At 40.6% G+C, this 27,699-nt stretch overlaps 1 protein-coding gene across 1 annotated transcript; it reads left to right on the forward strand.

Annotated features, from left to right (window-relative positions):
• Positions 1-3,903: 3,903 nt before the first annotated feature.
• LOC125177817 lies at positions 3,904-19,919 on the forward strand. Its single transcript, XM_047880272.1, has 5 exons — positions 3,904-4,088; positions 5,002-5,144; positions 5,886-6,042; positions 7,169-7,294; positions 19,802-19,919. The coding sequence occupies exons 1-5, from the start codon at positions 3,904-3,906 to the stop codon at positions 19,917-19,919; spliced, it is 729 nt and encodes a 242-aa protein (XP_047736228.1).
• Positions 19,920-27,699: the final 7,780 nt, after the last annotated feature.

Here is a 27,699-nt window from a genome sequence, read left to right on the forward strand (position 1 = left end):
TCCAGGATATGAGGGGTGGAAGAGTTGAACTACTGGGAGAGGTTGAAGCGCCTGTGGTCCGTACTCACTGCAGAAGGACGGGAGAGGAATGTCATTCTATACACATGTAAAATGATAACCGGAATGGCACCAAACTCTGACAGTGAGACATTCAGGATTGAGACATATCTTAACGAGAGAACGAGGAGACAGTACAAGATCCCCCACTACGCAATAGATCTGCTGTCAGATTACAATCCCTGCGGGAAGGATCTATTTCCGTGGCTGGGCCGAGGCGGTTTAACGCCCTACCTAAGGATATATGAGAAGGGGAGTTCATCCTGGAGACCTACAAGAGACGACTGGACGTGTTCCTGGGCACAATCCCTGATCGACCTCCTCTGCAACACTACCAGCGGTGAGAGGCACGCAACAACGTCGTGCAGAAGCTGGCCCAAATGAGCGCGGATGAGCGATAGTCGGAGGCGGTGATCCATCATGGCCTGGGACTGCTACGTCCGAAAAAATACTACGGATACTAAGGATACAAGTAGCAGTCTAGGTACACGTAGGGACCTATGTGTAAGAAGCAGCCTAAGAACACGTAGCAGTCTATGTACGCGTAGCGACCTAAGTACACGTTGCGGCCTAATTACACGTAGCGACCTAAATAAACGTAGCGGTCTGAGTACACGTAGTGGCCTAAGTACACGTAGCAGTCTAAATTCACGCATTTCTCTTTCATCCGATCTGCGTATTTTGGAATCCTTGTACATTTTATAAAGAAACCTAGTTTAAATGCAGCCTTTAGCTCGTATCCGCTAGAAATTGTGAATAGATAGATATTTATTTTATTACTCAGCCTTTGCCTGTAAATTTTGGTTTTTAACTTCAGTATTTTTTTCTTTTGAATCCGAACTTTATTAATTTCTGATTGTATTTGTGTTCTATATCTATCGAACTGATGATGGAGCTGGACTCCGAAACGTTATCAATAGAGATATGCTGAATTTTTGGGGAGTTTTCTTTGCTTTTAAATTTCTGCGAAATATTTAGTGTCTGGAAAACTTGGCCAGTAGTTCTTGGGTAGTCGATATATTGACGCAACACTTAACATCAACGATAGCCTCCTGGAGGTGCTGCTGTACGTGGTGGCGGCCCTCAGCACCCACAGTCCTCATCACTTCCAGCGGCGATGGGTAGAGCTGAAAGAAGCGCTGTGCGACGCCGGCGTAGATACTGGCAACGACACCGGCGACGACGTGAGGGACTGCATCGTCCGCTGCCCTGACCACGTCGCGGGGCTGGTAGCCGAGCTCGCTGCCATGTCGGGGGGCGGGAATTGGCACGTCGAAAACGGTGGGTGACGTTCACTCATATTGATTGGCTAGAGACGTTTACTCTTGTTGCTTGTCCAGTGCAGTGCAGTATAGTACAACACTATACAATACAATGAAATGCAACGCACAGAACAAAACAGCACAGCACAACACAATACAATACAGTACAACGCAGTACCACACAGTACAACAAAATGCAGTACAAGACAGTACAATAGGATTAAATTCGATACAATAAATAAAAACATACCAGGCATAAACAGGAACTTCACCTCTGAAAAGTTAGACCACACGAGGAGTTTTTGCCTGTTTTGGCTTTGGTGGTTACATTGTGGTTGCCTGCAGGTCACCATGTTGCCGCAGTTGCTGTAATGCTCCGATACGCTCGTCCATCTTGTGTGGAGGTGGTGATGGGGGCCGCGGCCCTAAGAGGAGCGCCGTGGGGGGCGCTCGTGGCGGCAGCGGGAGAGACGGGCGTGGAGGTCAGGCTTGGGCTGTCCAGCCGTGACCGTTACGAGCCTCATGGCGATCTCCTCTTGCCGCTGCTGAACAGCGGGTGAGAACCTGCGGGTGCAGATTAGAACCTGTAAAGGCATATATGAACCTTGCAATTGCACCTACAAACCTGCAGGTGCAGGCTAGAACCTGCAGGTATAGGTAAGAACCGGCAGGTGCCGATAAGTACCTTTTGGTGTAGGGAAGAACCTGCAAGTGTTGGCGATGCCGTCGGGGTTCTCGAGTTCAACCCTCAAGGCGACGGAGGAATACAGGAAAGTACGGGGTAGAGGAGAACATTATTAATTATCCGTAATTAAAAATATTTCAGTGTTAATAATTTCGTTATGGATAATTTCATTATTAATAATATATATTATTACAGGGTTCGTACCGGTCATGGAAAACCTGGAAAGTCACGGAACTTGATTTTCCATTTCCCAGGCCTGGAAAGTCATTGGATTTCATTTCAGGTCATGGAAAGTCATAGAATTTACAAAAAATGAAGTGTTTTTCTGTACTGCGTGTGTTTGTGCAGTCCCTTGCTTCCCTGCGTTCTGATTGACACAATCTCTTGTTTCATGAGTTCTGATTGGAGAACCAATCACGTGAGTTTGGTCTCTGAGCTCAGTTGCATTTGACAAATTTTTGATCTGCAGTGGCAGCGTTTCCTCTTCAGCGTCCAATTTCTACATCACCATGCCTGGAAAGTGTAAATTTCATGACTTGTGAAGTTGTGGTTAAGAATAGAAGCTTATCGTGACTGGCTTGCTCGCCATCTAAAGGATGAAAGTTTGGCGAAGTGTACATTGTGCTCGAGAGACTTCAATGTGTCAAATATGGGGAAAGCAGATTTGAGGAGCCATGCCAAAGGCAACAAACACACCAAGTGAGCTAAGCAAAACGGTGAAGATAAAAGCAAAGCGCAGTCCCGCATTTCCGATTTGGGGTCCTCTGACAGTAATGCAACTGCAGTTTCTTGCTCCAAAAGTGTATGAGGGAATAGGCCGTCACAAAAGTCAGCATGCATCAGCATGGTAGTGTCTACTGCCACTGTGAATGTAGAGATGGAGAGCAGGGGCCGCATTATCAAAACTTCGTAACTTTTTGTACTTACGACAAAAAAGTTACGTGTTACGTAGGTACGCCCTAATTTTGGCATTTACAAATTTTCGTACGCAAGTCTTACCTAAGAGCGTATTATCAGAACCATCTGGCTAACTGACCAATCAGAGGCTTTAGATTTGTTCTTCCTGTAGCTCCAGTAAGCTCCTCTCGATCAGTGCGCCGTGCGCTTGGACGAAAGCAGGATGTACGGTGTCAGTGCCATTTGCTGTGCCTGACTAGGGTGTATTTTGATAAATGAGTGAGACGTTATCCAAATAGCAATGCACTTGTTGTTGTGATCATTAACCGAAATTTCTTGCAATAAGGTCAAATAAATTCATTAGTCCCATTCAATATTAGAAGAATTTTTTAGAAGGTTACAAAGAATTTAGAAAATTTCGTGAGTGGAGTTGCGACTGTCGTAAAAAGAAATAAATTTGTTTGCAGAGAACTATAAAAATGGTTCATATCAACCTCAATATAATATCGAACCTAAACGGCATTAAGATATTGTTCAATTGAATGATCATAAAACTCTTAGATATGAATATCGACATTTGCTTGTAAATTATAGCACAAAAGGCAATTGCCATTTTTATCCCAGAAGCACCGTTTAGCACGATCACACATTATATGTCGGATTATTGATCAATTCTATCACAATTCACCGTGTTGCTACTTGCTAGTAAATCAATAGTTTCCTATTGCTTCAGCAGACACTCTAAACTTGTGCTGAACTCCACTTACGACATCTCCGAGCAGGCGTACAGTTACGTTACGTAGCTTCCCGCGCAAATGTTTTGATAATACCACCGCTAGAGTTACGTCATCATATCAGCACTTACGCCTCTCGTAAGTCGATTTTGCGTACTTACGAAGTTTTGATAATACGGCCCCAGGCCTGTATCCACTGCCAAAGCCAACCTCAATGGCGAACTGACCAGCTTTGTAACAAAAGAAGATGTTCTGATGTCTGGACAAGATGACCATCACCAAGAAGATGCTGCTTGCAGCTGGCAGCGCCAAAAAAGCCTGCAATAATTATTTGGCAGAAGTGAAAGAGCAGAATGCGAAGGCCCAGAAACCCCAGAAGAGGATGGCTCTGTTGGATGAACTAGATGAACAGAAGAAGAAAAGACGATCGGAGGAGGGCATCAAGGCGCTTGAGCAAGCAGCAGATGAATATACAGAAGCAATAGAGAGAAAGGGGGATTTGAAAATTATTGCAGAGTTCAATGCCATGAGGGATCTTTGAAATCAAAGCAACAGGAGCTAGACACTCGTGAACTGAACATTAAAGAAAAAGTGGATGAAAAAGCTGCCAGTTGAATGTTAGGGTAGTGGTGTTGAAAAGTGGTTGAACTGTATTGACATTATCATGTACAATCTTGTGTCCATTACTCAATATTTGTTGTGATTTGACACTATTGAATTCATAATAATACCAGTGTGGGCTTGAATTTCAGATTTGTGTCATTTATGTTCCTCTGTGTCTGCCTGCTCTATGCATTTACACGTTTGATATTTATCAGTTGTAGGAGATGGTAGAATATGCACGGTCAATCTTTCTGCCATGCTAAACTTGTCGTATACGAGTCTTGGAAAATTATATTGATGGTCATGGAGAGTCATGAAAAAGTCATGGAATTTTTTTCTAAATACCGGTACGAACACTGATAATTATATTATTAATTAATAATTAACAATATTATTATTTTTATAAATAATTTATTAACAATAATAATTATTATTATTTAAAAAATTTTTAATATTATATTAAATAACTAATTTTCGTAGCCTCGGAAATAATATTTGCGGGAATAGCGGCTGTGGTGTTGTCCATTACAAAGATTTGCTGGTCACATTACAAGGGATTGCTGGTCCATAGCAATGAACTGCTGGCCCATTATAAGGAATTACTGGTCCATTAAAATTTATTGCTGGTAAATGGATTGCTGGTCCATAACAATGAGTTGCTGGTCCATTACAATGAACCGCTGGTCCATTACAAAGGATTGCTGGTCAATTACAATGGATTGCTGGTCATATTCATGCCTCCTTTCACCCTCTTGTGGGACAGGGTGAGGTTAGTGGAGTTCAGCGGCTGCGTGGGCCCCGCTGAGGTCGCTGCCATCGCTTCAGTGGCTAACGGCGCTGTCCTCCGCATCCGCTTGGCGGCGCCCCTGGACCTCAGCGTCCTCCGGGGGACATACAAGGACCTCTGTGAGTCTTGCCCAGCACTGGGGGGGGGGTGGGTTCCGCTGAGTCCGTGGGTGCCGTAGTTATATTTTGTATAGCCGTTATATATTGTAATGCCTGGTGATTATCCGCCAGGATAATAACCAAATAACAAATAACCACACAAAATATGCTATTAAATATATCTCAAATTAATTAACTATTAAACTTATTAGCATTAAATAACAAACTATAACACAGGAGGCCTAAATCTATTACATTGGTATCGTATGCTGTATATGGTTATAAATAGCATAATCTACAAGAATATTCAATGTTTTTATAATGCATATTATTTTATGTATATATACATTATATTATGTACATATGTTCTTGGATAAAGCTGTTATCTTGCATCACTGTTACCTTACATCGCTGTTATCTTGCATCACTGGTATATCTGCCATCTCTGTTATCTTGCACCACTGTTAACGTGCATCACTGTTATCTTGCATCACTGGTATATCTGGCATCTCTGTTATCGTGCATCACTGGTATATCTGGCATCTCTGTTATCTTGCATCACTGTTACCCTACATCGCTGTTATCTTGCATCACTGGTATATCTGGCATCTCTGTTATCGTGCATCACTGTTATCTTGCATCACTGGTATATCTGGCATCTCTGTTATCTTGCACCACTGTTAACGTGCATCACTGTTATCTTGCATCATTGTAAACTTGCATCACTGGTGTCCTCATTTTCGCCTTATATGACCTGCGCAGTTGTCTACACGCGCCTCATCCCGCCCCCTGGCCCCCTCTCCCCTACGTGGTCGCTTCCTCCCTCCCCCCTGCCACGATTGCGCGTGGAGGGGGCGGATGAGGGGTCCTGGGGGGCAGTGGCCCACACCATCACCTCCCTTGCCCCCCCTGGCAAGAGGTGCGTAGCCACCTCTATTTCCCACGGTGGGAAATAGAGTTCCATTTGATATACCTGCATCGTATAGTTATACATAGTATAGCCATACATTGTATAGTTATGCAGAGTATAGACATATATCGTATAGTTAAACATCGTGTAGTTATACATAGTATAGCCATACATCGTATAGTTATAACTTATACATAGTGTAGTCGTACATCGTATAGTTATACGTAGTATAGATATAAATCATATAGTCATACATCGTGCAGTTATAAACTGTATAGTTATAGATCGTTTTGCATCGAGTAGTAATATATCGTATATTTATACATCGAATAAATATACGATTTATATTTAATCGTATGGTTATCCATCGAATTGTCATACATCGTATAGTTATAAATCGTCGTCAAATATAGTTTAGTTATATATCGTATCGTTATTCATCATAAGTCATTCGGCGTATAGTTATAAATCGTGAAATTATACATCGCATAGTTAAACAGCATACATGTGTGCATAGTCCAGTTTTACATCGTATAGTGATATATCGTACACTTATACATCGTAGAGTTATACATCATAAAGTTATACATCGTTTAGTCATGCATCGTGTAGTTATACATCGAATAGTTATATATCGCATAATTATACATCGTATAGTTACACTTCATATTGTCATACGTCGTTTGGTTATACATCTTATAGTCATACATCTCACAGTTATACATCATTCATTTATGCATCGAATAGTTTTACATCGTATATTTATATATCGTACAGTTACGCATCATATTGTCATACATAGTATAGTTATACATCGTATAACTATCAATCTTATTTTTACGCATCGTAGAGCCATATATCGTATGGTTATTCATATATATTGACCTTATCGTTTCTCTTCATTCAGTGTGGGTACGTGCGTCCGGGGTACGAACAGGTTGAGGGAGTTATGCGTCTGGGGGAATATCGCTGCAGTTAATTTGTGCGTCTGGGGGAATGACACCGCTGTTGTGTGTCTGGGGAAATGGCACTAAATTTGTGCGTCTGGGGGAACGACACTGCATTTTGTGCGCCCGGAGGAACGAGACTGTAGTTTGTGTATCTGGGGGAATGACACTGCAGTTTGTGTGTCCAGGTTCAGGTGGCTGTCGCTGTGGGGCTGCAGGCTGCGTGCCGCGGAGCTGAGGCTGCTGCTGCACAATATGCTGGCCGCGTGCATTAGGACGGGCGGCGGGGGTGACACGCGCGCAGAGGTTGGCAAGTGAGTGAACAGCGGCCACTGAACTGTGGGACAATATTCCTATATCACAAATTCTTATATACTCGTATATATAGACTACAACCCAATCAAAATTTTGATTCCTGTAAGCCGGTGGCTCAAGGACGCCCCAAGCTCGCCTAGCGCGTTAATTAGCTGCTTTATGTCCGCTTTAGGTTCTGGTGGTAAGAGGAAAATAAGCACCTGATTTGAATCCGGTCTATTCTCTAATAACCGTGAAGCGAGTGTGAGGCGCGCATATTCGGCACCTGATTCCTTCGGGACAGACATGGCCGAATCTGGAAAGTGCGATAAAAAATGCCCCTCCCTTCCCCTCATATAATGGCGGGAAGGGTGGGGCATTTGAAACTCTGCGGCCGGATTATCAAAACGTCGTATCTTTTTTATACTTACGTGCAAAAAGATACGTGTTGCGTAAAAACACCTTAATTTTAACGCCACGCTTCTGTTTCCAGTTAGTTAAACATTTTTAGCTTTTTAGAGTATCCTAGACGCTTTTACTCTACAAAATCAATGACAAATGCCGTTTCATTATAGCAAAACAAGTATTAATGAATAATATGTTCTATATATCCATTAATATCTATAGATTATAGATAGATATATATATATATATAATCTATTCATTATTTAGCTCTACAAATTACTCATTGTCTATTGGCATGTGCTGAGAAACAATTCATTAGATGCATTACTAACATAATTCCATAAATATAAAAAATTTTCTAACTAAAAATTTGAGGATTTTAATTGAAATTATATAAGAGTCTATACATTAGTATGATACTATAGTCTAGACACTAGTTGAGTCCAGACACTAGTAACTAAATGATTACCAACCACTTAAGGCTTGTAGTCAAAATGCAGCGAAGTCTGAGAGGGAGGTTTTCGCGACCATCGTGTAAAATCCTTGATCTGCCCAAAGCTCGGCCAGTCGCTACCCTCGAGCTTGTACTCTTATAGATTGTACTCCTAGCCAGACCCTTCTTTGCGGTAACTGGTCGCTTTCAGGTGGCCGAGGAATGGCCAACGGTCGGCTATAACTAATTGGATAGGCCGACCACTGGCCACGTATTATTCTTCGCCCCTCATTGATTTCGCCTTTACCATGCCACCCGTTGTGAACTGACAGTTGAGTAATTTACGATGTCTCTTTCCCCTCAAACATTGCACAACGTCTTCATTTGAGCAGTTAGTATGCGGGATTTTCCCTCCGCGTATCAGCAGACTCGATCATAAATATTTGTTGGTAGAAAATATCTATTACAAGGAAGCTGATCAAGGAATGCCGAATATACCATTCAATTGACAATAAAAATTACAACCCGTTTATATCTCGAAAAAAGTGTAAAAAGTCGCAGATATGATGAACAATAATATTCAAAGTTTTTTTAAATTTCCTCTCATTAAAACTTTTAATACAAAGTTTACATATTTTTTATTACTGGTCGACGCTTATAAATAAATAGCTGGGTAAGTATGGAAAAATCCATATCGCCATCTCATTTGCGAGTGGAGTAAAGTCTATCCTAATTAGTGAAGAAACGCTTAGGGAAGAGCCGAGCCTGTTCGAAGCCTCTCGGCTTTCAATCAGGGCCTTAACCAATTAACAATTTGTACGTAACTCTGCTTACGACACCTCCGAGCAGGCGTAGAGTTTTGCGCAAATGTTTTGATAATATTACCGCTAGAGTTACGTCTTCATAACAGCAATTACGTAACATGTAGGTGGGTCTGTTTACGTGGCGATGTTTTGATAATACCGCCCCTGTACGCTAAATATATGCTGTCTAGGACTACTTGCATAGTTTTGAAGATCAGAGTACAGTCTATCAGAGGCTCAATTTCCATGCATAGACGTTTACAGCTAGTTACTGGAGAGACAATCAGATAAATGGCGGAATATACGATAGTTATGGGAAATCCTCAAATCAAATATGTTGCTGATAGATGGGATCCTTGTAAGCGATGGTTTATGATCTATCATCTGTTTGAGCAATAAGCTAGAGAATGCAGACATATGCATAAAGCTTAACAGGTCTCTTGTTGAGGAAACCATTCGTCTAGCAAACAATCGTACCGGGATCTCAAAATATTGCTTGCGACTACTGAAAACCTGAAAAATAGAAGCATTTCTAACGTCAATTCCAGTGACCATTTCAATGTTTCTAAGCTCGATGGAAATTTCATGAATCTATCCTCGTATAATTTGTAATTCTTCAGAGATAATCAAATTCATTCTTATACGTAAATGTAACTCAAATCATGAAAAGTGATGATACGGCGAAATAGAGTAGATAGTAACGGAACAAGAGCAACTAACTTACTAAAAGGCTTTGCAACCTGTTGTCGTGTACAGATGCACAGCCCAGTTGTGAGACTACCGACGAATCCTGACCACACAATCGACTGTTGCGTAGCCTCGTAGGCAATGATAAAATTTCGATTGCATAAATCGATCTAGTTGACGTAGAAATTTGAACCTTGTCCAGTCAAATGCCAATGTGGGCAACGATGTAGATTAGTGTGGGTTACTGCAGAACGCGGAAGATCTGACCACTCGAAGATTTGGTCGAATTTCCCTAAACAATCTACAGATGCACGGCGAACTATCGACTATGGTTTTATGGTGGCAGATTGAAGTATATGAGTGTAGACAACTTTTCAGTGCAAACCGAAAAATTCATGCGCAAACTTGTCAGGTGGCTATTCAATCTAAGAGAATAATGAATCAGAAATTGATATACACTTTAATTTATGACTAAAGGGAATCATGATTGCGTGATGAACACATATTGACTGATTATATGTCATTTAGATATTATTCGTTATTGACTCAGTTAAAAAATTAATGGTCCTTCAATCATTCTCATTCAGTTAACTTTTATAGTTTTATCAAGTTACCAAATGTTATGTTGTTTGTTATTGGTCACTTTCCCGTTTCTAAATCACGTTAAAATTATGTTTCCAATAGATAATTCAGGATGATTTATTTATCGGATGAAATATCAGTTCTCTATCATAAACTCAAATGACTTCATGTAAACAAGAAATATGTTAACGCAAATCGTTTCAGCTCGATATCGTTTTAGCTCGAGCTTTAGAACGAAAATTACAATCTCGGTCTTCCGTGTGACAACATCTCATCGTCACTAATACCTTGAAATTTGAACAACTTATCTGACCCGCTCGTCTGTCGTTAGTTTTCGCTGAATAATTCAGCCTGTTGTGAAAGTGTTTACTACGAAAATAAATACAACATATAATTCGATCGCACGATTAGTTGAAACAAACTATCCTTAAGCCTTGGTTAACCATTAGGGAAAAGTTAATCCTAATCGCAACGGGTCCACGTGAAAACGCACTTCGTTTATTATAAATTACGAAAAAAATAACCACAAATCTCACAGCCTTGCCTGTCGAAATACTCTTCAACTGAAATCTATTCTTGGCGTTGGATCAATAATATTTTTTGATTTTTTGACCTATAATAATTAGGGAGGTCCTTTAGCAAACCACGTATAAACTTAAACCGCGGATTGAGCTGCCCCGCGCGACGGCACCGAGGTATATGCCCCCTGTCAAACTCACGACATCAGTGTTCAGCGAGCAACAGAGTTTGAAGGAACTTTAGCTTTCCGCTGTGTCCATACGTCTCATTTCACGTAGTTTTTGCATTGGCGGGCAATGAACTCACAGATAATGAAATAAAAAAAAACGATTGGGACAAATAAACTCATAAAGAAACCTGCTATGAAGATGCACTTGCACCAGTAACGAAAAGCACATGCCCCGGCGATGAAGATGCACATGTTTCCAGGCATATGCACACGTGAATAACTTACAGTCTCCTCACCATCAATAGCATCACCACAATATCGAGCGGTCGGAATAGTCGTACACGGCAATGGCTCTGATTGAGACCATGAATTCGGTCGTTTCATTCTCATAGTTTTTTTAAATGGATTCGAGTTCACAATTGTGAGTTTAAAGAGAGGGTAAAAATCATTTGCAGCCGAGGTTGTAGCGCGGCGCAAAAACCCGTGGCGATTAGGGCTAACTTGGTCATCGTCGGTTGGCAGCCATGTCTTTCGGTTGGCAGTCATTCGATTTCAATAGCAGTGGAACTTAGGATCACGATTATTGCTGTGTCGACTCTATTGTGATATCTCTAATAAGTCGACTCTAGACATGGGCCTCACGTTAGAGACATTTCGAGTACATGAAATGATGAAATTGCCATCTGTCAGTAATTAAAATCTATTACCCTGTTACTCTTGTGACATTCGAATCTCTGCATTTGACATGCCAAGACGGCCAAATTAAGAAAAATTTTCTAGAATTTAGAGGGGGACTTAATGAACACTAACAAATTTCATATTGTATACTTTTGACTGGAAATGAAATTTTTCTTCATAAACTAACTGATACTTTTTTACAAGCTAAGTGATCCAGCAGGATTAATCTTGAAACAATCATAACTTCAATTCAAGACAGTTAGGGAAAATTTCTGAGGTGTAAAATATTTTCAGAGATTTGAAACAAAATTTCTTATTTGCTACGCAGTAGCTGTCTTCTAGATATCGTGTCAAACTTGATAATACCACTGTTTCATGGATTTTTTCCTCATTACTAGGTAAACTATGGGTTAATATAATCTTATTTTTATTAATGACTGAGGCACATGATTATTGATTGTTGAAAGGACTGAAATAATCAAATCTATGATCAAATTGACATGCAATGTATAGAGTGTAAATTTTGGCAAATACAAGCAGTAGGATTGCGGATTTAACAAAAATATTGGGTTTAAGAATTGCTAGATTGCTAATTGGCGAAAAATATGACTCTGGGTAACAAAATTTCAGTACCAAATAGCTGTTTTCCAATTATGCTAAGAAAAAAATTGACCAAAATTTTGTATGACATCATTTCAATATCTGTTAGTGTATATATTTCAATATTAAATATTACATGGTAATATAATTATTCTATAACTTCTTTCTGGTGACACCAAATTCTATTGTCAACTGAAAAATAACTTCTATGCAGGTTACCAATAATCCTAAATGGTGTGAACAGGAATTGGCTGACCTTGAATCCTAATCTGACCTTAAATCTTTAGATATATCTAATCATATCGTTTTTCTTTAGATGTTGAGACTAATAAAATTATTTTTCTTCATGTAGAAAGTTTCTATCATGCTAAGTGCTCACGACCTCTTTTACTGTACTCCATTGCAGATCAAAATTACTCAATACTAAAATTAAATTTTGGAGATGTCATGAAGAATGTATTTTGTACATTTTCATTTAGGCAACAACAATGAAAAGTTCCACTGTTGCATTCAACGGGCTATAGGCCCGTTTAAACTAGGGGCGACGATATGAGCGGTGAGGCGCGTGTCAAGCGCTTGTTGCAGCGCCTGACGCTTACAACCGTTCACACAAATTTTTGAACGCGGTAGCTCGCGACCGCTCGCTAAGCCGCGCTTCGGTAAGTTACTAGTTATACGTCATTGAGGATGGATGCTTTCGAATTTGAGCTCTGGGCTATTGTTCTCGGGTGTGCTGCTGTGATAACATTCATGATCTCTATAGACATTAATGGTCTCTGTAGGCATTCATGGTCTCTACAGGCATTCATGATCTTTACATGCATTCATTGTCTCTGTAGGCAATCATGGTCTATGTAGGTAGGTATTCATGGTCTCTGTAGAAATTCATGGTATCTGTAGGCATTTATGGTCTCTTTAGGCATTCATGGTTTCTACAGGCATTCATGGTCTCTACAGGCATTCATGGTCTCTACAGGCATTCGGGGTCTCTACAGGCATTCGTGGTTTCTACAGGTATTCATGTTCTCTACAGGCATCCATGGTCTCTACAGGCATTCGGGGTCTCTACAGGCATTCGTGGTTTCTACAGGCATTCATGGTCTCTACAGGAATTCGTGGTCTCTACAGGCATTCATGGTCTCTCTAGGCATTCATGGTCTCTACAGGCATTCACGGTCTCTACAGGCATTTGTGGTATCTACAGGCATTCACTGTCTCTATAGGCATTCATGGTCGTTATGAGCATTCATGGTCTCTACAGGCATTCATGGTCTCTACAGGCGTTCATAGTCTCCACAGGCATTCATGGTTTATACAGGCATTCATGATCTTTACAGGCATCCATGTTCTCTACAGGTATTCATGGTCTCTACAGGCATTCATGGTCTCTGTAAAGATCAATTAACCTCTCTACTTGAGAGCAAGTCGAAAGCATTTCAAACCATCCAAAACTTAGCTCGGAGACTATCTACCGGCTGCCTCAAAATGGCTCCAATTACCCATCTCCACCATGGGACTGGCGTCCTTCCCTTGCCCGCTCACCTGGACCTGGTTTACGCTCAGTTCCTAACCAGCGTCTTCCAACCCTCATACTTCAATCCACATTGTCTCAGCTCCCCTCGGGGACGTCCTCAAGAAAAGCTCCCTCATGTCTAGATTCGGCCACCTTGTTGCGCCCTTTCTGGCAAAGGGCATCATGCCCACCGGTGCCTATGGATAGGCTAAGCACTCCCTTCGCAGGGAGATCTCCTCCAGCTTAATGGCCACCGCTGAAAACAACGCTGTCCTTGCAACCCCACCACCACCGATTGCATCAGACGAGGCCTCGCTTCTTCGCCCCCTACCGCTCTGCACTATCCCAGCTCCACTCGGGATATTGTAGTTCTCTGGCGTCCTCACAGCCTAGCTTTATTCTACTTGACTAGTGTCTTCGTCTCTCATTTTATAATTGGTATGTGATATCAGGTCATCTCAAGCTTATGCTGTAATTTTATGTTTATGCATCATTAGTGTATCGATTAACCGTAATTAAATAAGTTGAGCGGAAAAAATTTTACGCTTGTTCCTGTTTTCTAGTGGTTTAGTTTCTTATAAATTTCTGAAATTTTACAGACATTTCCTTAATATTCGGAATTTTATGACGCAAGCGTAAGATTTTTATTTCTTATCAAGGACGTTTCTTTGAGTTGAGGACTTGCTGGACGTTTCCCTGAGTTGATAAAGTTTGTTGATGAGTTGACGAAGTTTGTTGATGATTTTTTAAAGTTTGTTATAAGTTGATAAAGTTTGTTAAAAATTGATAAAAGTTAAAGTTGATTTGTGATAAAGTTTGAAACTCAATCCTGCATGCCATTCTTTGAATCTTAAATCAAAATCGAAGTATTTTACAAACAAAAGCCGCAAGTTTACTCAGTCAGAGTTTCGGTAAAAATTTGAACGATTGCTAAAAAAATCCAAACTATCTGTTTGCATTGAATTTTTTCCCTCGATCCTATTTTTTTTCTACTCCATCTCATGTCATAGTTGGCTTCTATGTTTTATATTTTTAACGAATAATTGTTTTGAGAAACAATCGCGATTAACCTGTTGAATTGTATTCAGAAGACTGATTCAGGTTAATAATTTGTAGTCATGACAATTTGTACAGTATGTTTCTTGCACACGATGAAATATTTTGTACAAACGCGGATTTGATTTCTGCATCGTATGTAGTGTGAAAGTATAAAAGTAAAGTGTTTTATATTGGTCTAATTTTCTTTGAACTTTCGTTTAGTTAAAGAAGTAAAATTTGTTATATTCGTACAGTAGGGAGTAGAAACAGCTAGTATTCAGCAACAAATAATATCAATTCAGCATCGATTAATATGGATTCGACATCGAGTAATGTTGATTCGACGTAGATCAATGATAATTCGACATCGTTCAATGCAGATTTTTTGACTCAACAAATTAGCGTGTGCATAAAGTTCGAAGACCTGTACTGAATCGGCATATAATGCTCCTCTTTAATCGGTGGTACGCACCGCGACATCGCCCACTCCAAATTGGGTTTCGCCTTAGTCGATCGGGCAGGAATCTGCATCACTATTCTTGATCGAACAACATCAATCTTCGTCGATCGATCAAGACCTGTTTGTCTGGGTAAGCATATCAACAGAAGCAGCTTAAAATAACTCGCTCGTGCCGACATATCCAAAGTTGAAAATTTCTACCTCTGGCAAAATCTTGAACGCAAAATCGGGCTCGAAAAGATGACGTCAAGGCACAGAATCGCTAGATGCATTGTGGGATCGGCCGCCATATTTGTAGCAGGGTCTAGCTTTCGCCTACGTGTTAAATCTACTGCGATAGTCTCTTTTTGAAGTTTTGGCTTGAAGATGGGACGCTACTGCTCCGTTGTAGGATGTACCAGTCGTTCTCACGGCCATTTAAACAGAAAACTATACAATGGAATGCGTTTATTCAGTTTACTAGCCGTGAATGCCGTGTATATCGTATCAGTTTATGGCTCGTACTGATATACGTATCGCATATCAGTTTATCAGCCGTGAATATTTATTATATACGATACTATACATTTTCCAGGGACAAAATCAGTTAGTTGCCTTTAGATAAGCTACATAAGTAGGAATAAAACTTAATAATATTTACAGATCAGATAACATTGTCATGATCCATTATCCTGCAGCGATGATAGTGTTGTTGCAGTTGGCTGGTTTGTTGGTAGATCAAAATGATTCGCTTTGTTCTATAACAGCAAATGTTTCGAGTTCTTTACATTGCCTTTCAATTTCAATATAAATTGCATTTGCAAAGCGTCGTGGTTCCTGGTGAATTGGTGTGTTGTTGGTCAGTTCTGTGGTCTGAGGTGTCACATGAGCGCGAGTCCAATATCGCGATCGGTATTGCTATGAGCCGTCCGAACCCTAGTTACCTGGTAAGCATTGATAAAATTCAATCCTTTTCCTCTTCAAAAAGGTGAAAAGGAATTTCATTTTCCATTCTTAGAAGGTTCCATTCATCAGCATCATTATCGTCGTCCAGTTGTACTACCAAACTAACTCTACCAAGTACATCGCCTTTCTTGATTCTTTGAGGTTTCGTTTCTCCATCGCCTGTACCCATCCATCCACAAATTGTTTGTAAGCTTCAAGCGTCTTGTATGCTTTGAATCCTTGCAAGGTGTATTGGCTGACCACCAAACACCAAATAGTTAAGTAAATCACCGTGTTAAACGGGAGGCAGGCTTGCAAAATCTGCACATCATGGCTTTGCCGGCACTTCGTTGGCATCAACATCGTTAATGTCGAACAATTTTCTTAAATATCGGTCTCTCACTGAATGAAGGAGTTTTTGACAACAGCCTAATCCTTTCTGCTTTGTTCTTTCTTTCTCCATTGCTACCAAAACGTCCAAATGTGTAGGAATATGAGAGTAAGCTGAGGCGCCAGTGTGATACAAAGATGGCGGCGTAGCAACGCGGCTAACGTGGATACGCGGGAGCTTGGTGAGCCCGATTGCGTATCCATGATGAATACCGCCGCCTCCACAGGGTTGTCCCACAATGAGGAGACGCCGAAAGATTTGGGGAAAGAGAGGCAGGCAAAGAGATACTGGACGGACTGGAGGGGGTCCACGCACTCCGGTCAGGCGGTGCTGTGGGAGCGTCCGATCCTGATGGTGTAGGACGCCAGGGAGCTACAGCATCCCGAGCGGAGCTGGGATAGTGCCGAGCGGTAGGAGTGAGGGAGCGAGGCCTCCTAGCTCTGATGCAATCGGTGGTGGTGGAGCTGCAAGGACAGCGTTGTTATAGTCAGTCACTGCAACGCAGGAGGCGATCTCTCTGCAAAGGGAACGTTTAGCCTCCCCATAGGCACCAGCGGGCATGATGCCGTTTGCTAGAAGTGGCGCAACAAGGTGGCCGAATCTCGATTGGATGGGTGGTTTCATTGGGCGGTCTCCGAGGGGAGCAGAGGCAATATGGAATGAGGTATGGGAGGGCTGGAGGGCTCTGGCTAGGAACTGGGCACAAACCAAGTCTAGGTGAGCGGACAGGAGAAGGAAGCCGGTCTCATGGTGGAGATGGGCTTGCTGGTCCATTTTGAGGCAGCCGGTGGCTTGTCTCAGGGCAGAGTTTTCAAAAGTTTTAAGGCTAGCTATGGCAGTGCGTGAGAGTGCCAGTAGGTGGCAGTGATGACCTTCTTGGAGAAACTCCAGTTAGTGCTGGCTAGGGCTTTTCGCTTAACCCGTCGCTTTAGTGGTTATGGCTCTGACGTGAGGTGAAAACGTGTAGTGCGTGTCTTAGGTGACGCCCAGGATTTTGGTGGTTTTATCTAGGGGGATGATGCCGTTGCAGACTGTTGCAGAAAAGTGTGACCGGGATTAGTGAGTGTCTGGGGTGAAGAGCGTGACGTAGGACTTGCCCGGTGCCACGGCAAGTTTCTTTGCAGCTGACCGGTCTGAGACGCCCCGAAGGAGCCCAGCGAGGTCAGCCTCCGTAGCGTCGAGCTTCGGGGACGACACGAAGATAGTGATGTCGTCTGCGTACGAGGCACTATTGGCATCCGGTACCGGGATATCAGAGATGAAGCGGTTTAATTGGGCCGGCGAGATGACCGAGCCTTGGGCAACTCCTGAGTACATTGTTCTAAAAAGAGATTGCGTCTGAGGTAAAGGCAAAATTCCAGCCTGCCTCTGAGGTAGCAGCACAGCCAGCGGACCAGGTTGCGGTGTAGGTTGGAGGCAGCGATCATGCTTAGAAGGCGAGGGTAGTCCACACTATCGAAGGCTTTCGACAGGTCGACCGCAGCTACCACTGTGCGGGCTGGAGGCCGCCGTGAGTTGAAACCCGTCGCAATCTGGTGTGCGAGCGGGAGGAGGGCGGTGACTGTGGAGTGTCCCGGTTTGAAGCCATGTTGCGAGGGAGAGGTGGTGAGAGATTCTGAGATGTATGGGAGTAGAAGACGCTTCAAGATCTTGACTGCCGGGCAAAGACGGGAGATGTGGCGGAAGTTGTAGACTTCACTATACACGATAAATTTAAACACCATTTGAATGAGGTGTATCAACCGACGTCCGAACGGGACGAGTAACTGTATACCACTGTTCAATATCTGCGCCTCCGAAGTCCGAACTACCTCTCACTGCCTAGTGTATAGACTCAAGTCGGATAATTGATAACCCCCACTCCTCATTGGGGAATATAAAGGGGATTGTTTTGGAATCCCTGCCTCTAACACGTTGGTGTTTTAGTGAACACAAGTAATACACGCATCTTGACGTACAAGCAATGAACGCGTGTTCATGTACACATGTCGCAAGGGAGTTTGCGCAAGCGTAACGCAAGCGTGTTCACGGAAACGCACGGTATGCGGGTCGAAGACAACACAATGCACGCGTGTTAGATAAGCTCGCGCAATGGCCGCGTGTCGATGGACAATCAATGCACGCGTAATGAAATTCTCGCAAACCTTAAAATTTCTTCGAAAACTCTACAATTTTTTCAAAAATTTTGCCCCAAAAGTGTCGTGGGACAGTCTGTTCAGCCACTTCTTTCGGCTGTCTTATACAGATTCGGCTCCTAGGGCATGTGACTTGCGAAAACGGCTCCTAATTAATAGCCGAATATAGTAGGTGGACGATTGGTGTCTGATTTTCCTCTAAGGCGGCTATTGCGTGCGTCCGGTGCCCCTCACCGGAATCAGGATTTTGACTGGGAATGATAGTATTGAAATGTAATTGCGACTAATGGCCGCCGGAAAATGAAACAAAATGGCGGCCGATGAGGATGGTCCACTCAGATGGCGGCCAATCATTGAACACAATGTCATCATCACGACCATCATTATCATTTGAAATCAAATCAGAATAATGATATGTCGTCATTATTGTTAATCCTATATCTTAATCCGGTATTTCATACTAATTTATAGTATATAATTACTTATTATATAATCTTAGCGGAGAATATAGAAATAACTGAAATAGTTATAATATGGGATTAGAATTATTTTTAATTTCATTATATTACATAATTATAGAAAAAATATTATATACAGTATAATTGAGATATTTACAGTATAATTGAGGATTGAGCCCCGTCAGCACTCGCAACAATCAATGGGTCAAGTTGTCTAAATAGTGACGCATTTTCAGCCCGTAGCACTGATACGCTTTTTGCCAGCCAAAATTATGGCTCATGCAAGGGCGAGAAATGCATCGCATAGTGGACAAAGACTGTTTATTTATTTGAGTGTGTGCGACTGAAGCTTTTAGATAACACTTCGCTACTGACGACATCGCAGAAGCTTAATATAATCTACGATAATCTACTTTTTTTATATAATATTATTTTTTATTATATTATATTGTATTGTATTATATTGCATTATGAAGAATAATCTATGTATAATATTAGATACAATAAAATTATGTAAGCTCTAATCCTATATTACAATTATTCCCATATATTAATTAACTATAATAATATGTGATTATTTTACATTAATATTTTCATGATAATCGTCTCGTCTTCAAAATATTAATGATAAGATGATGGTGCACTGTTTCCATCTGTCGGCCAATGATAGCGCCACACAAGATGGCGGCCACTGGCAAGCCACGCAGGATATTCACTGCCACACTCCCACAGGGAGGGAGCTGTTGTCCTCCACATCACTGAGCGCGTGCCCCCGGGAGGACCAGTGGTGCCCAGTGACGCCCAGCTGCAGGAGGCGCTACAGGAACACCTGCGCCTCCGAAGACAATAATGTGCGTTTTGTGCGGTATTATTGAGGCTGTGTGCGTTTTGTGTGGGATTATTGAGATTGTCTATGTGTTTTGTATGCGATTAATGAAACTCTGTGTGTATTTTTTGTGGAAATAATAAGATTGTGTGCGTATTTTGTACGGGATTACTGCAACTGTGTGTATGTTGTGAGGGAATAATAAGACTGTGTATGTGTTTTTTATGGGATTAAAGATACTGTGTGTTTATTTTGTGTTGGAATAATAAGAGTGTGTCTATGTGTTTGTGTGGGATTAATGAGACTGTGTTTTGTATGACAGTACGGATGTCACTCGCGTTACTGTCACTAATATATAATCTCACTTACGGCATAGCCAGTTTATCTGCAGTTTGAGATCATTTTATCTAATTAGTGTTTGCATGGTTATATTTGTAACGCTTATAAATTGATATTTTGTTGAACGAGTTTTAATTTATGAACATAATTCTTGTAAAAAAAGTCACTAGATTGCTTTAATCGCAGATTCACTAGAAATTTAAAAGCGAAGAAAACACCACAAAAATTTAGCATATCTTTTTTGAAAACTTTTCGGAGACCAGCTCCATCGTCAGTTCGATCGATCTGTTTTTGAGATCGTTTCCGAAACTTAGTTTGGAGTTAATAAAAAAACACACACAGAAGTTAAAAACCTAAATTTACAGACAAAGGGCAGAATAATAAAGTAAGTTTCTATCTATTCACAATTTCTAATGGATAAGAACTATAGGCAGCATTTAAACTAGGCTTCTCTTTAAAAATATACAAGGATTCCAAAATACGCAGATCGGAAGCACCAGAAATGCACGGTGTGCATCTGCGTATGTCGGAATGACGGCACGCAACTTTTACACTCGGGTTGCTGAGCATAGAGGTAGGAGTTATAGGACTGGGCAGTTACTATCGCGCCCTCCTCATTCGGCTGTGCGCACTCACGCCGAACAGTGCAACGTTCCAGTGTCCGACACAGACTTTAAGGTTTTAGCTTATAGTTCTGGTGCTTCCGATCTGCGTATTTTGGAATCCTTGTATATTTTTAAAGAGAAGCCTAGTTTAAATGCTGACTATAGTTCTTATCCATTATAAATTGTGAATAGATAGGTACTTACTTTATTATTCTGCCCTTTGTCTGTAAATTTAGGTTTTTAACTTCTGTGTGTGTTTTTTTATTAACTCCAAACTAATTTTCTGCATTTATCTGTGTTCTAGATTTATCGAACTGACGATGGAGCTGGTCTCCGAAACGTTTTCAAAAAAGATATGCTAAATTTTTGTGGTGTTTTCTTCGCTTTTAAATTTCTAGTAATTCTTGTATTGTTGCAGGGCAGAGCGGAGTCACGCTCCTCGATAGTTCATCACGTTTTACTGTCGTCAAATCTGAATTATAAAAGCAAAAGTAAAGTAAATATGTTCTTAATTGTAGAAATGAACTGATAATAAGTGAGGAAAGAGTGAGACAGAGAGAGAAAGAGATGGGAAGGTGCGAGATGTTAACTGTTGGTCTCATTCCGTGGCCATGTCAACACTTCAGAATGAATTGGCCAACTCCAGCGCACATTCTTTTACGAATTAGATTACGTTTAGCGGAATATCCGAGAGTGTTAATATGAAATTGATGGGTGCAGTTAGGTTTACCGTTTACGGTTATCAGGAAATTTCAATCTTCGAAATAAGGATGGGAATCTTTTGGCCCGTACGCAATCATCTTGAAAATGTTTGTGATCTAGCGGGAAAAATCTTTCGAATACGTTGTGGAGTTGAATCTTAAACAACAATTAGCTAATACGTTGATTTAAATCTTCCGTTATAGATGAGAAAGAACGACATTTTTCACGTGCCGTTAGATAAAATTGTGAAACTGGCTGACAACAACTTGGTATGAAATCTTATATTGAGCGAAAATTAGAAACAAGGTTTAATTTCCTTCAGACTTTGCGCCGAACAGAGATTTACTTGATTTCAGTTTGGAAATAATATAACACTTTTTATAACTGTAGCATTGAAACTAGTACTGATGTTGTCAGTCCATCTCATTTGCCTGCAAGTCAGAGCAAACGTAATATTTGTTTGCGACGAAAAAACCTGAGCCTAGAGGTTAGTTCTGCTGATCTAGATATGCTGCCGATAGAGTTAATTCAAGTGCAAACTTCATTTTCAAACCACTTAATCTGTCAATCGTCATTCATCAATTAATTCTTTGGTATTCCAAAGATTTGTGCAATTCGAAGATTTGGGTAAATCACTCGTTGCCGTAACTTTTGGTTATTGTAAGTGGAAAGATGTCAAAATATTCGTATGCTACCTGCACTGTCCTTCCAAAATAAAAATTAAGGGTGGCGCATTGATGATTATATACATACATTTCATGCATTAGGCGCAGCGGCTCGGCAGCTCTCAAGCGCAGCGAGCAAGTCGAGTAAGCACACGTTCGCGTTCACATGAGTTGGGTTTACGCCCGTCGGCGTTGAGTTTCCTACTAGTCTTTACCATGCCCTGCTTGAAATATGTGCTTACAGGGTAATTGGCTTGTCAAAAAATTGTCCATTTTACGCAGAAGGATTCTAAAAAAAATTCGGGGTTCTATTGCTGATTTCGATAGTGAAATTTAATTATTTAGGGGAAATTTGCTTATCTAGTCAGAAAATTATTTGGATTTTAAGTCTAAATTTCTGCGAGAATGGTCCCGTAACTTCCCTACGCAAAAGATAAAAATATTAGGCTGGAGCAAAATAGCGACTGGAAGAGGTACAGGTAATTCACGCCTGACATTTCAAAATCAGCGAGTGATACCGATTCTTTATTTCACGCAAGAATATTCTTTGGGAAAATATTTCGAATCAAACTGCTTTCAAAATTGGTGTAATGTTCACATTGTGGAACTTCGTTGCTTTTTAAGAATTTTCCCGTAGCCTTTACTCTGAGCTGACTGGAATAAGTAGCATGTTCAGATGAAATTGTTGATGGAACCATCTAATCATCGCGGTGGTAGCACTTACTTCGGTCGTTTGATGAAATTAAATTAAATATATAAGTTAAATATTTTATAATGACTCTATATAGTGTCAAGTCCTCTCCGATAGCTCAACGGCAGAGGCTTTGCTTCTCGTTTAGGAGACGAGTTCGAATCCTGGAAACAGGGACTTTCTTCAAGTCGATTTCTTACGATGTATACCTATGGTACTCTGATAATTTATTACTACTACATTTCTAGCATTGTTAATTGTACTGCCATGGTGGATTTCCATACTTAGCCCTCAGAATGGTGATTGGATGAAGCAATATCAGTAAATATAAAAGCATCGGATTTGAAACTGAATTAAAAAATTTTATCGACATAATTTTAAAGGTGGCCATCGATGGCTCATCGATGCGCCACCGGTGCCAATGGTTATTGTTGGCGAAAGATGAGCTTTACGGGTAGGGGGGTCATCGGCAGGTTATAGGTGTGGGATAGGTGGTGCACGCCACCCTTAATGCACTGTATAGATCATAGTTGCTTCACCCATGGTGTCCGCCGATAGCCATCATAAAAACATAGGTGCTCCACTCTAAATTTTTATCTGGGTTGTTAGGAAGCCACTTGTGCCCGCAAACCAAATGACTGGCAATAATCATTGTCTTAAATTAGCAGATAACCGTAAAATAAGTGTTCCTCAACTTCGTGTCAATTCGGACTGTGTATTTTACAAGGAATAACAGATGCTGCTGCATTTCTGAACAACTTTTTGGAATATTTAATGGAAATATTGCTGATGCCGCGTGTGCAAGTATAGACCAACTATACGGTTCAAAATCCATGAGCTGTTCAAACTAGGAGTTAGAAACATTTTGAATCTGATGAGGAAACTTCATCACCCTTTATTGGAAATGCCTTTCTTCGATTTAACGACAATAATTTCCCAAAATTATGTTTTTGCAGCGACGATCCAAATATTGGATATGTTTTTCAACTTGTAGATGCTAACTCAACAAATTTTCCAAAATTTCCATTTGAGAACTATGTGTTGATTAAACAGCCATGTGATAGGAAGTCTGTAATTAATATTCTTACACAAATCGTGTTGCCTTCACAAATGAGGAATAAAGTAATGAAAATGCGCATTTTTTTATTGCGCATTTTTTGGGTCTGATTGTTTGCATGTAGTCGTCATTCTATGTTATCATTGATTAAAATTCAGGGTTGGAGAAATTGTTTTGTTATTGCTCTCAATACTAGTGCCAGTATTGTTGGCAGAACGTAAGGGCGCTTTCGAATTAAGTACCAGTTAAAATTTAGCGCAGGGAATAGAGCAGGCCGTCGCCGCCGCCAGAGCCGACGTAGAGACGCGACAGAGCAGCGATATAGCAGAAATGTCCGCTTTAGAGACGATATCACCTGGGCAGGCACAGCGCTAATTAGCTTCTGAGCACCTGCCCAGGCGGCTCTGTCCTGCGGCCACGCAGCCCTCACTGAACACCTCCGGCTCATGCCTGCTATAACCAGCGCAATGCGCTGCCACAGCGCCGTTGCCCAGCTCTTGCCGGGCGGCCGGAATTTATCCTTGTATCAGCCCAGGTGCAGCGCTGCTTTAGAGATAGATGGCCGGTTATTGTTTCACGGCTCCGTCCTGCTAAAGCGCGGCAGGCCCGTCCAAGAACGGCGCCGGTCTCGTCTCAGAATTTTAACTGGGTAGTGAGACGGATCGATAATATCGATTATGTCATCAGAATTAATGATTCTGAACGAACATAGTATCTTTCCAACAATGTGAAGATATTTAAAGAGCGATGAGCCTGACTCACAAACTACTCCGGCATGTACTTTTTGTAGCGTTATAAGGACGTACTTAGTGATTTTAAGATGGGGAAAGATTTTAATGCATTTGATCTTCATTTCATTTCTTGACAGGTGTTGAATGTAATCGAAAAATGTTTCTATGATGTGCCAGTGAGGGTTAATTTTATAAAGTATGAAATTTTTATTCTTGCGCTTGCAAAACTGTCAGAAGTGTTGCTGAGATCAAGAAATGGATAAATTGTGGGATTGTTAATAAATCAACCAGTCAGTGAGCATCGTCTGTGGTGATCGTTCAATATTGTTATGTTTTTTTTTGCGTTTGACCATCGATTTTCTATAATTCTATTTCTATTATTATTTCTATAAATGCCTTGGACTAAGTATAAGTAAACTAAGTATAAATAATTCATTATAATTAATTGTATAGTTATTTAATTAATTACAATTAACTAAGAATACTTAATTTGGACTATCTATATAATTATAATTAACTGTATAATTAAATATACTTATTTTGGTGTTTTCAATGTTTCAGTACGAATTTAATGTTCCCTTTGGTAGAAAGTGTGTGGATTTATTAGTAATAATTATGATTATTTGATTTGATTCCCTGGTTTTTATTTGTGTCTTGATTTCTTGTAATATTCATTTATTAGCGTAACGTTGTTATTCCTGTAGCTATAAAAGAGGAGTGATCGAGCCTCTTAATGCTCACGTCTTCCGCCAGGGTGTTTCTCGCCAACGGTTACATTCCACGATTTATATAGTGTCATTCTTGTCACAAGTTACATTCCACGATATATATAGTGTCATTCTCGTCACAAGTTGCACTCTACGATATTTATAGTGTCATTCTCGTCACAAGTTGCACTCTACGGTATTTATAGTGTCATTCTCGTCACCAGTTACATTCTAAGATAGATATCGTGACATTCTCGCCACCAGTTACACTCCACGATTTATATAGAGGCATTCTCGCCACCAGTTACACTCCACGATATATATAGTGGCATTCAAATGAAGGCTTTGCGTATTGTGCGAGAACTCAAGATATTTTTATTACCTGTGGGATTGAATGTATTTCCTGTTTTGTGTGTTTCGTATGGGTTTACTAGACCAAATTTGCCTTATATATGGAATTAATTATTCTAATAAAAATGTGATAAAATGTGCCCCGCACGTTTCATTCACCATCGTCGCCAGGGACTCGGCGACTGAATCGTGTTAGGGATAATAGGCCACGGAGGTGATGGTGCCGTGTCCCGACAATTACACGTGCCGCCGTTTGTGCTATTAGTAGTCAAACAAAACAAATTATCAACGTATCCTTGAAAATAAGAAAAAGATTTTCTTCCATCAAACCAAATTACTAATTAGTAATATTCAATTACATGTGTACTGCTACCTGGGATGAGAAGCAAAGTGTTGTTACCCACTGTGTTCCTATTGGACTTTAAATCGTAATTTGCTTGACGATGCGACTTACCTGCAACGAAACGAAAAATTAAGTTTAAGAAAGTTCGTGAAAGTATTTAATAGGATTAAGTTGATGATCGTCAGAGTTGACGGTTTTTTTGCGCTTGTAGTGAAGTTATACACACCAAATTACATAATATCTTATGGGTATTTCGTTTGACCCGGCAATGAAATTGCAAGGAAGAGGTTTCCACATCGAATGAGTTCAATAGATTTGATAAAAAATAAAATATATGTATATTCATAAGATTACAATAATCGAATGTTCCGAGTAGCTAAGATTAATTTGCGTTCTGTTTATATTGAACCCTCATATGATTTTAAAGTTGAAATTGAAAAGTGTGATATTCTTCGCCAATTTTATTGTATACAAGCTCTTAAGGACACACCATGCTATTTTCTACTGCCCAAAAGTCATTCATTTGATATACTGTACCTGCTTTTACGGACTATCAGGTTAATTGGAAGGAATTCCCATCCTAAGTTTCAGCCTTTCGAAATCGACCAGAAACTAGCTTCAAAAGGTAATAGAATAGTAAATCAACCTCACTATAAGCTGTCACAGAAATCTACCGGTCCCTAAATAATCGTCAGAGTTCAAAATAACGAGGTAACCTATTAAATAGTCGATCAGTTCAACAATGGGCAAAAAGTCCATCATAAGCAATTGAAAAAATGACGTAATTCCAGACTACCTATCCGAGTTTTTGCCTAGAGCTGATACCTTTCCTGATTTGCCTGACTCGTCAACCGATTCAGAATCGTCTATACATTTTAACAATAACCAGTCTAGATTTTCGTGTGACTTGGATGCTGATAGTAGTTGTTTAACTGATAATGGTGATAGGATGCGTGATGTTACCCGTTCTGATGATCCTTCTGTGCCTTCTTGTGTTGCGTCTCCTGACTAGACTAATTGTGTCACAGAGCATCAGAATAGTGAGTTGTCAGAATTTTTATCATTGTCATTTTTGAGAAAAGAATTTTATAGTTTGCAGCTTAAATATCTTTTGTATGAAGCTATGAGTCTTCCAGAAAGTTGTCCTGGTATTGATGAAATTGTAATTAATCGTGAAGGGTCCACGGAAGAGAATAATATTAATTGGAGTTTTAGCAGCGATACCGATGATGATGATGTGCTACCCAAGCAACGCGTTTCTACCCCCGTAGATGATAGCCAAATGAAGGAACTGTCAGCACCTGTCTCTTCAATTCATGCCAGCGTTTGTAATAACTGTGATAAGTCTCACGGAAATTTCAAAGCGTGGCTCGAACAGTCGATTTTGTACAAGAAGACTTCATAGATCGTGTCCAGATTGCTTCTCGATCTATTAACGACGGTTTTATTGAAAATGAACGGAATGATCTTTTTAACGACGATGCATGACCATTTGTTGTACCTTAAGACTGGAATAAACGATTACAAGGCAAGCGAAACTCTTGGTTCTGGCTCGTGGCGTAGGAGGTTTGAACCCACGCGCGGAAATGTGACGCATGAGCACGAAGAAGCCT

This window comes from Hyalella azteca, unplaced genomic scaffold (assembly GCF_000764305.2).
Source record: "Hyalella azteca isolate HAZT.00-mixed unplaced genomic scaffold, Hazt_2.0.2 contig5106, whole genome shotgun sequence".
NCBI lineage: Eukaryota > Metazoa > Arthropoda > Malacostraca > Amphipoda > Hyalellidae > Hyalella > Hyalella azteca.

Coding starts and splice junctions, on each gene's coding strand:
- LOC125177817 (XM_047880272.1), top strand. CDS start 3,904: ATGACCATCACCAAGAAGATGCTGCTTGCAGCTGGCAGCGCCAAAAAA. Junction 6,043..7,168: donor CTTGCCCCCCCTGGCAAGAG/GTGCGTAGCCAC, acceptor TTGTGTGTCCAG/GTTCAGGTGGCTGTCGCTGT. Junction 7,295..19,801: donor ACGCGCGCAGAGGTTGGCAA/GTGAGTGAACAG, acceptor ACACTCCCACAG/GGAGGGAGCTGTTGTCCTCC.